The sequence below is a fragment of the Theobroma umbraticum genome, unplaced genomic scaffold (genome assembly GCF_002168275.2).
Source record: "Theobroma umbraticum cultivar Fairchild unplaced genomic scaffold, ASM216827v3 scaffold_50.0, whole genome shotgun sequence".
NCBI classification, from domain to species: domain Eukaryota; kingdom Viridiplantae; phylum Streptophyta; class Magnoliopsida; order Malvales; family Malvaceae; genus Theobroma; species Theobroma umbraticum.
The window spans coordinates 929,727-938,916 of record NW_018397261.1 but is presented as its reverse complement, the minus strand read 5'-3'; the positions used below and the strand labels follow the sequence as shown (position 1 = coordinate 938,916).

Below are 9,190 nucleotides of genomic sequence, written 5' to 3'. Positions count from 1 at the left end.
TTTTTTGTTATAATTACTTATATTGCACCAAAATTTCTTGACTCCTAAGTTATTGTTTCTATTCTTGGGATAGCTGTCAATGTCCTTTTTGAGAGCTTCTCTGTGTTGTAGTTTGATTCATGTCCAGAAGTCACTATCTTCTGAGCCATGCAATCATGCTCTACAGTTTCTTTTTTATTTTTTTTGACATATTTTGCAACTTGTCTGTAATCTGCCAATTTAATTCAACAACAGCTTGGTAAACATGGGTATTTTCATGCCTTTTCAAAATGCCATGATAGTTGAACCATGAAATGACGAAATGGTAACTTCTTTAATTATTTGGGGGAAAGCCAATGTATTGGTATGGCACAATGCGGTTTGGTAGATGGATGATTGCCTCTTTGGAAGATATGCTGTGACTTAATGGACTTAAGCATCATAAGGTTCCCCTTGACTCTTGTATGAGTAAACTGTGACTTTATGCCACATTAGCCGGCATGTAAATTTCTGGCAAAACTGCTTATATTTAATGTCCTTGTTCTAGATCCATTGGCAAATAGAAGTTTTCATGAATCATCTGATGGGTTTCAAGTACCTATTCTTACATATATGTATACCATTCATGTTTTATGCAGGACCCTGATAATACTTCAAAGCAGCTTGAACTCTTCCATAAACTAGTCACTCAACTAAACAATAAAATCCATGGATTTAAGGCAAGTTGGTATACTTTGTATCATTACTTGTCATGTGCATTTTCATGTGTTTGACTAGCTGCATGTGCAGGAAATCATCACATGCTACTGTTCATGATCCGACACATTTAGAGGCACCTTTAACTTGACAGTGATGGTGGTTCTTCTGAGTGTTGACAATCAACCCTTCTGGCTTTGTCAAAATCTCAGTTTTACCTTTCAAGTTTTCCCCATTTTGTAGTTAATTCAACCCCACTAATTTCTTAGAAATCACAATTTGACACTTAAAAGTTTTTACTTTTGTTTATTGCTATAATTGCTCCCCATAACTCTTGCATTAATTGTAATTAGTATCGAAGCTTTTCAAATTTTTCACTAAATTCTTGAATATTCCTTTATCCAGAAAGAAAAAAAATTCTTGAGTACTTTCAATTTTTTCCTTGTATAAATATTTTACTTTTCACAAAATTCTTTTTCCTAATTAGTCTAATTGATTTCTCAAATATAAGTTTTTTGAAATTAATTTTTTCCATGGTTTGCCTGTTATTATTTTTAATACAAATTTTTTGCTTCTTAGCTACAACTTTTGCAATGAGGAAATAGAATCCAAATTTCCATGTTGAGAAAATCATGTGCTAACCATTGTGTCAAACATCCCAAAGCACCAGATTTGGTACTTTTCATATTGAAGCTCATTGTTGAGTTTTTAACTGAGTAGGGTGGGAATATAAATGGATTTTAATTCATGGTTTTCTCCAAAAGCCAATTGGAGCTCCTTGGTGGTATTGGGATGTTTTGGTAGAAAAGTCATCTAATGGTAACTAAAATTGTTTAGAAGTCAATATAAAGCATATATATGATAGAAACAAAGCATGATTTGTTTGTTCCTCTGCAACATGATGTAAATTTGTTTGTAAAACTGAAGACAAATTGTTTTTATCAGGAATGCAAGGTCCTTGTTCCGTGGCACTTGGCTGCCTTGGGAATGAACCTTTTTAACTTGTCCCAAAGTGAGGCAATGCCTGCTTTGTCAAGGACATTCATATAAATTGTGTCCTGTTCCTGCATGTCTAAGCACTTAGATATTAAGCTGTGGCAACTGGATGGCACGGTAGGCCTTTTTACAGTTAATTTCTGGAAGAATGCAAAGAGAATTCTATTACCCTCTTTTGTTTTCTCAGCATGTGATTCATTCCTCTTAGGAATTAGCTGTGAAATATATTGTGGAGGAACATAAATAAAGCATGCACAAATCATGATGTTGTAAGCATAGCAGTAGGGTGCCTGGATTGTATGCTAACACATGCTTGTTTGGCTGTGCACATGTACATATATGATGTGTATGCATTTGACGTGGCAATATGATTCAGGCGGTGGTGTCTCAACTGTGGTATGTGGAGGAATACGATGTATTGGCCCTTGCCTTGAATGGAAGAATGAAGGTGCGTAGGTTCCAGCTGGGTTGCTCATGAGCCTCAGCCCTGAGGTTCCAAGTTCAGATGCACATTTCTTCTTTGACAGTAATTTAATTTGCACCATACTTACTATGTATAAACTTGAAAGGCAACCCTCCCTATAGTTCTAATGTCTATAGATATTGGCAGATACCAGACTCCATTTGTACAATTCATGGTTTGAGTGATGTTGCACTCTGCTGCAAGATTTAATCATAATGTCGAATCTCTCAATGTCTGAAATCTGGTCTTCAACTAACAGGGTCACAATATTTTCATTTGTCTATTTTACTATAATTATTTAAATAAAACTATTCATAAATTAACACTATTTCGTTTGTAAAGCTTTAAAACTTTTGTTTTATTTTATTTTTATCTTCTCTAAGGGTGAGTATTCTGACAGTTTGATATTAAAATTTCAAAAATTGAATTAACCAAACTCTCTTAAAAATAATCAAAACCGTTCAAATTATAATAAAAAAATTATCTCAATTGGTTTGATTAATTTGGTTGGTCTGCTCAAGTTTTATATCTATATTTTAAAATATTCATATAGCAAACAAGCTCATGAATTATTCAAGAAAATTTTTAATTTTTATTATATTTATTTTAATTTTTATATTTTTATTTTTAATTAAATAAATTTTTATGATTAATAGTTGATTAATTGTAATTAATCAAAATATCCATTGACATTTTATGTCTATATGATATTGACGTGATATTGATGTAGAAAGTGAAAAATGTCATATTATTATGTCAAATTAGCACATTATAATATCAATTATGATATATCAACATAACATGTTATTAACAATTATAATATGTTAGTATGCCATATCAATGTCATGTGACATAAAATGACAAATGATATTTTGATTAAGTCAATTATTAATCATAATTATTTATTTAATTCAAAATAAAAATATAAAAATTTGATTGAATGCAGTATAAGGGATTATTTGAATTTTTTTAAAATAGTTTAAAGGTTTCTTTAGATATTATGTTTTATAAATAAAATATATATTAATAATATTTATGTATGTAATGTAAACGATTAGTTTACGGATTTATTGAATTAAAAATTTTAAACATAAAAAATGGATTGAAATAAGGGAATTAATCACACACACCTTAATCAATTAATATTGATATCGAAACAAAAAAAGATCAAAATTGAATTGATTTTGACTAATTATTTGGGTTTGTATCCATGATTAGTCACTCGTAATGTTGCGTACGAGCATTTATTTTTCCAAACTGAGGAACGAAATTGCATCCGGTCGAATGAAAGACTTCGTCAAATTCCATGAACCAAAGATTTATGGTCAACATTAAAGGAAGGCAAAGCTTGCTCGTGGAGGCACACGCCGACCTAGTCTTTTTCAATCCTTCACCCACGCCTGCTTTCTTATGCCCACCACGCGCTTCTCCATTTCCAAACTTAGAAACCTTTACTCCTTCAAAATTTCTCATTTTTATTAATACTCTATTTAATACATTAATATAATAATACATATTTATTAAATTAAACGTGTAGTCATATTTGTTGAGTTTATAAACTTTATCAACCATATATAAAATATTAGTCCTTTACTTTATATTATACAATTATATTTTAGATTTTATCAAAATTCTTTCCCTTTTTTCACAACATTAAATCAAAATGCTTTTTCTTTGTTTTCTTTTAGCAATTTATGCTTTATGTTTATGAGATGAGATCACTCTTTTGTGTGTAAAAGATAAAATTGGTCATGACAAGCTATTTGTCTAATGGTAGTTAATAATTATCTTTTACAATTTGAATAAAAAGATTGAGATTGAATTTTGAGTTAATTATCTTGTATAGTTCCATGAAAAATGAACAAATTAAGTGATTTTATTAGAGTAAAAAAATATGTAAAATTAATGAAGTGTTTTCATTAGTGAATGTGTCACACCAAACACTTCAAAGAAAATACAGTCACATGTTTCAATCCCCGAATGAATAAATAACAAGATTTTAAAAAATCTATAAACGTGAATGCTATAAACCCTAACAAGTTAACCTTTTGAGAAGAGCAAATGGCTCTATGACAAATGATATTAGAACGAACTTGACTTAAACCTACGGCAAGCACTTCTATATGAAGACAAGTAGGTGACTAATGATGACAAAAGCATCATTGAATTAGGGTGAGAGAGATTGTTACGTCAAGTGTTTCAAAAGAACTAGAAAAGGTGTTTCAATTCTATATCCAAGGGACAAGAGATCTTGAAAACCTTATAAGCATGATGCTGGACACCCATAAGCTTAATCTTTTAAGAGAAGGTAATAATCTCATGACATATACACCTAATTTAAAAAGATAGAAATAATCTAATCCATAGTTATTTGAATCCGACTAAACAACAATTTTTATATACATAATAATATAAGAAATATATATGGATAAACTACTCTTATTCCTAAATTTATGAAAATTCATTAGTTTTTGAAATGGACACTCTGTTTCAAAAAAATATTTTTTATTGGATAATATAAGTTTAGCCGTTAATCAATCGTTAGTATTTTTGTCAACTTATTGACGTGATAAGAATAAAAAGATAATTTTATCCTTGATTATTATTTATAATAATTATTATATTTTTTTATTTTTTGTTAATTAAAGAAAAAGCTCTACATGTGGGAGCACTGGAGCTTCCATGGGGAGCTCGATCAAGGCTCCCAAGGGGAGCACGGGCCAATGCTCCCCTTTTTTGGTGAGTTGGGGAGTATTGATTGATGTTTTTTATTTTTTTTTATTTTTTATAAATATAATAATAATTTTTTAAATTAATAAAAAATATTTTAATTTTTTTATAATTTTTGATAATTATGTTTAATTTTTGAGATAGAGTGTCGATTTTAAAAATTAATATATTTTTACATAATTTTATTTAAAACTTAAAAAGTTAAGATATTTTACCTCATATATATATATATATTACTAAATTGCATTTATTTTTCTTAAATCTCCATCTAAAATAGGAAGCTGAGGTGTGAAGCATGTGATAAGCAAATGGGATGGCACACAGCATAGAGGAACAAGACAAAAGTGAAAGGGAGAATGGCACGTGTCAAGCCCACGTGTCTTGGTTCAATGCATCATTTGTCAGTTGCTGGCCACGCGCTTCCCTGTGTACTCTTTTCTCCCGCCACACACTCTCTCTCCTCGAAGAAACACTCTACAAGAGCTTTCCTCATTAACCCCAAAATTTCCTCTCTTTTACACAACTCTTTCGTTCTTCAAAAGGTTGTTTCACACCTTGTCTTCGCAGCTATGTCTCTTTTGGGTCTCTAACAAGTTGCCCTGGAAGTTGGTTTTGGTGGGTCTTTATACTTATTTTGTTTTTTGTTTTTGGTCGTAAATCTTTTATGGCTTTGGTTTTGATCTGGGGTCATCTTTGTTCCTGTTTTATTATTTATTGAGATGGATGATTTTGTGATTCTAAAGTTGCCCTTTTTGATTGATAACAAAATGTTGAAACTCTATATGAAGCTTATCTGTTTGGTTGATCAGGCTTTTTTGGGTAAATTAGATGGAATTTGAGCCTCTTTATTCTTTTTTTTTTTGGGAGGGGTGGGGTGTAAAATCAACTTGACTTATGAAGAAAACGGTTTAATTGGGCTGCAAATCAAATGTGTTTGGGTGGGAAAATGCTTCAAGTGGTTAGTTGTGATGTTTTAGGAAACAATTTCTGCAAAAGAGAAAAGGTAAAATAAAAAGAAAAAGAAATTGTATGGTTTCTGCTAAAAGTAAACTCTTTGATTTGACCACTATTCAAACTCAACTTACTTGGTTGCAAAGTAATACCCAATTTCTGTAATGCAAACAATTTTTTCCCCTTTCTAATGGGTGGTTGATTTGGTTTCATAAATCATCAATAAAGGGATAAAGAACTTATGAATTGTTATAGTCTTGGTGTTTTAGGGAATTTCTGGTGGTGTTCTATTTATTGAAATAACATGGGTTCTGAGGCTCCAGCTCCGTTGGTTGAGAAGACAATTGCAGCAGTGGAGACATCCGTAGGCAGGTTAGTCTTTGAAGATCTTAGGAGCTTTGCTTACCTGTCTTCTGTAATTATTGGATTGTGTCTAAATTTATGGCTTACATTTTAAAACCATATGCTTCAATGTTGCGAGCCCTAACTCATAATGATCATATGCTTAGTCAGTTTAAAAGGGGACAGTAGAGATATGACTGATCGTAGTTTTGAGGCTTTAAACTTAGTTAGCAAATTAATACATCAGTGTCTGATATGATTTTCCAGCTGATTTCTGAGGTTATTAATCTTTATTTATATTTTAGTTTCAAACCTTTTGATGCTTTTTAGTTGTGCAACTTGCTGCTTGTCCATGCGTCATTGTCTGATGTATGGGATGCGTCAATTTTTTCTCTAAGTGAGCCTTGTGTAGCTAATCTTTCCATAATTGTTCTGCATAACTGCATATTTTATTTGGAATGATATTAGATTATCTTGATTTTCTCAGTTTATAGTTTGTCGATGACATATGCATTTAAGCATTTCCCGAATTTACTGCTTCTGGCTGCAATTAAAATATGCATATGGAGTGCCTGAATTGTCGAAGAGAGCAGCAAGTTTTTCTTGTCTGAAAACTGTTTTTGATGCAGGTCTTGTGCTCCAAAGACCAAGGGAAAGGTTCCCAGAAGAATTCACAAGGCTGAGAGGGAGAAGCTCAAGCGTGAGCATTTGAATGAGCTCTTCCTTGACCTTGCAAATGCTCTTGGTAACTTAATTGATGTTCCTGTTAATTTCCTGTTTCAGCTTATCCGTCTTCAAGACTTAATAGAACTTTGTTTCAATGCTATCATAGAAATGATTATCATTAATGATTAGCATTGGTTTTGATTTGTAGGTTCAGTCCTTTTTTGAGGTGTTCAGAGATTGTATTATTTCTTACTTAAGGAAATTTCTGTGCAGATCCAAACCAGCCGAACAATGGGAAGGCCTTTATTCTGTGCGAAGCAACTCGACTATTAAAGGACTTGTTTGGTCAAATTGAGACCCTCAAAAAGGAGAATGCTTGTCTATTATCCGAATCTAACTATGTAACACCCCTAAACTTGTCATTGATAATTTTGCTGAATGTAGAAAAAGGGTCCCCTATCTTACTGATGCATGTTTTTGTACAACCACTTGGTCATTGGAAATGTGGACAGGTGAGCATTGAGAAGAATGAGCTGAAGGAGGAGAATTCCACCCTGCAAACTCAAATTCAGAAACTGCAAAGTGAGATAGGGACGAGGGTGGCCCAATCTAAACCTGACTTGAACGAACCTCCTCTTGGCTTTCAGCAATCAGAATTGTCATCGCATTTTCGTGGAGATCATCCTGGTTTGCCTGCTGTAGAACCTGCTTTGCAACAAGCATCTGCTCTCCTTGTTGTTCCCATTCATCCAGATATCCAGGCCTATCCCGTGCCTGATTCCATGCAACCTACGGGTAAGACTAACTCCATTGTTAGCAAACCACATGCTCGGTATCCCACTCCGGCGGATTCTTGGCCTTCTCAACTTCTTGGGAAGCAGTCGGCAATTAGGAATGAGTTTGGACTTGATGACATTAGCAGAAGTGGGGATAGAGGCGCAGCTAACTTGTAAATTTTACTTGATGCAAAATTTCCACACCTTTGCGTTGGGTTAAACTAGGATTGCCCCACTTTGGGAAGCTTGTACATGTGAATGAATTTTGATGAGTCAAATAGTATTTTATTCATGCTATGCTACCCCATAAACTCACAAAAGTAACATTTTCAAGGCATTGAAATAACCGAACATGAAAGAGTTATGTGGCAAATGCTGATTCAGATGTGAAAGCGAGGGGAGTTAATCTGACAACAAAATCAATTACTACCTTTTTGGTGCAACAAAACTCTTGCTGTTTAGCCAAAAATTGAACTATGGTTAGGTCACCCCTGTGGGCCAAAGCCTCACTGAATTCCAAGGCTTTCTGGCCTTTACTTTCAGAACTCGCCGGATTTGGTAGGAGGAAGTGCCAACTCTGGGATTCCAATAATAGGAAGTCCCTTGATTGTAATTTCCCTGGGGGTAGAAAAGAAGAAACGTCAGCCGTCCGTTTTGTTCAATGTGAAATATGCTCCATATGATTATTACACCACACCGCCCATCTACCCGAAGCAGGGAATAATTATCTTACAACCGGCTGCTTCTTTTTGTAAGCTTGTCCCCACTTCCTCCGTAATCTGCTTTCTTACACCAAAAACTTAAAGGACTTGCACACTCTTGTCCCTTCCAAAAACAAAAACACAGCTAAGCCCTCCGCTTTGTTTAGTTTTGAGATCAGACAGCACAAGGAACAAACAAACAAAAAAAGGGCATTGGAGATCACTCATGGGATCTGGGGCTGCAAGTTTTCTGAAGGTTCTTCTTAAGAACTTTGATGTTCTTGCTGGGTAATTCCTCTTCGCTCTTCTTCTTCTCTCTCATCAACTTTACTTTACTTTCTTTTTTTTTTATTAAATTTTTGCTTCAACAAAGAATAAAGCACCTAATGAGTTGGGTATGTATTTTGCTACTGCTTTAAGAATATTAAAGGAAAATTATAAATTTAATCAATGAACTAAGTGAAAATCAGATTTTGAGGCTTGGTGTCTACTTTCAATTAATTTGACACATCCAAATTTGTATCTTTAATTTATGATTTTTTTTTATTATTCTTTGCTAATATCGTTTTTGGTTTGATTTTTCAGGCCAGTTATTAGTCTTCTGTATCCTCTGTAAGTGTTTTTCATTTTTTTTTTGGGTTTAATTTGTTTTTGTTAAATGTATTTCAGTAGTTGCCTGAATTTGAGATTTTCTTGGCTTGATTTAATTGCTCTGTGGTGTTAAATTCTTGAACAGGTATGCCTCCGTTAGGGCAATTGAGTCGGAGTCTCGTGCCGATGACAGACAATGGCTTACATATTGGGTTCTCTATTCCATGATTACATTGCTGGAGCTCACCTTTGCCAAAGTTATTGAATGGTAAATTTATTTGCAAATTAATGATCCAGTT

At 33.2% G+C, this 9,190-nt stretch overlaps 2 protein-coding genes and 1 long non-coding RNA gene across 3 annotated transcripts in view; all 3 read left to right on the top strand.

Moving 5' to 3' along the window:
• The first annotated feature begins 6 nt into the window (after positions 1 to 6).
• LOC149527073 (uncharacterized) lies at positions 7 to 2,374 on the top strand. The gene is made up of 2 exons (XR_016351336.1): positions 7 to 698; positions 2,048 to 2,374. It is a non-coding gene; the product is annotated as an uncharacterized LOC149527073 (long non-coding RNA).
• A 2,945-nt stretch (positions 2,375 to 5,319) lies between these two features.
• PYE (basic helix-loop-helix (bHLH) DNA-binding superfamily protein) lies at positions 5,320 to 7,896 on the top strand. The gene is made up of 5 exons (XM_021430286.2): positions 5,320 to 5,479; positions 6,071 to 6,187; positions 6,787 to 6,902; positions 7,097 to 7,224; positions 7,336 to 7,896. Exons 2-5 carry the CDS (start codon positions 6,120 to 6,122, stop codon positions 7,774 to 7,776), a joined length of 753 nt encoding a protein of 250 aa, XP_021285961.1. The 5' UTR covers positions 5,320 to 5,479; positions 6,071 to 6,119; the 3' UTR covers positions 7,777 to 7,896.
• A 630-nt stretch (positions 7,897 to 8,526) lies between these two features.
• The window catches only part of LOC110417941 (Regulator of chromosome condensation (RCC1) family protein), a 5,803-nt gene continuing 5,139 nt past the window's right edge, over positions 8,527 to 9,190 (top strand). Inside the window, exons 1-3 of the mRNA XM_021430546.2 lie at positions 8,527 to 8,588; positions 8,886 to 8,912; positions 9,037 to 9,148. Of these exons, the coding sequence (XP_021286221.1) occupies positions 8,527 to 8,588; positions 8,886 to 8,912; positions 9,037 to 9,148 (201 nt within the window). The remainder of the gene's footprint in view (positions 8,589 to 8,885; positions 8,913 to 9,036; positions 9,149 to 9,190) is intronic.

What these genes read in the sequence shown, in the direction of transcription:
- PYE (XM_021430286.2), top strand. Translation starts at nt 6,120, where the DNA reads ATGGGTTCTGAGGCTCCAGCTCCGTTGGTTGAGAAGACAATTGCAGCA. An exon ending in GTGGAGACATCCGTAGGCAG is followed by an intron (nt 6,188 to 6,786) that starts GTTAGTCTTTGA and finishes TTTTTGATGCAG; the next exon opens with GTCTTGTGCTCCAAAGACCA. An exon ending in TGACCTTGCAAATGCTCTTG is followed by an intron (nt 6,903 to 7,096) that starts GTAACTTAATTG and finishes ATTTCTGTGCAG; the next exon opens with ATCCAAACCAGCCGAACAAT.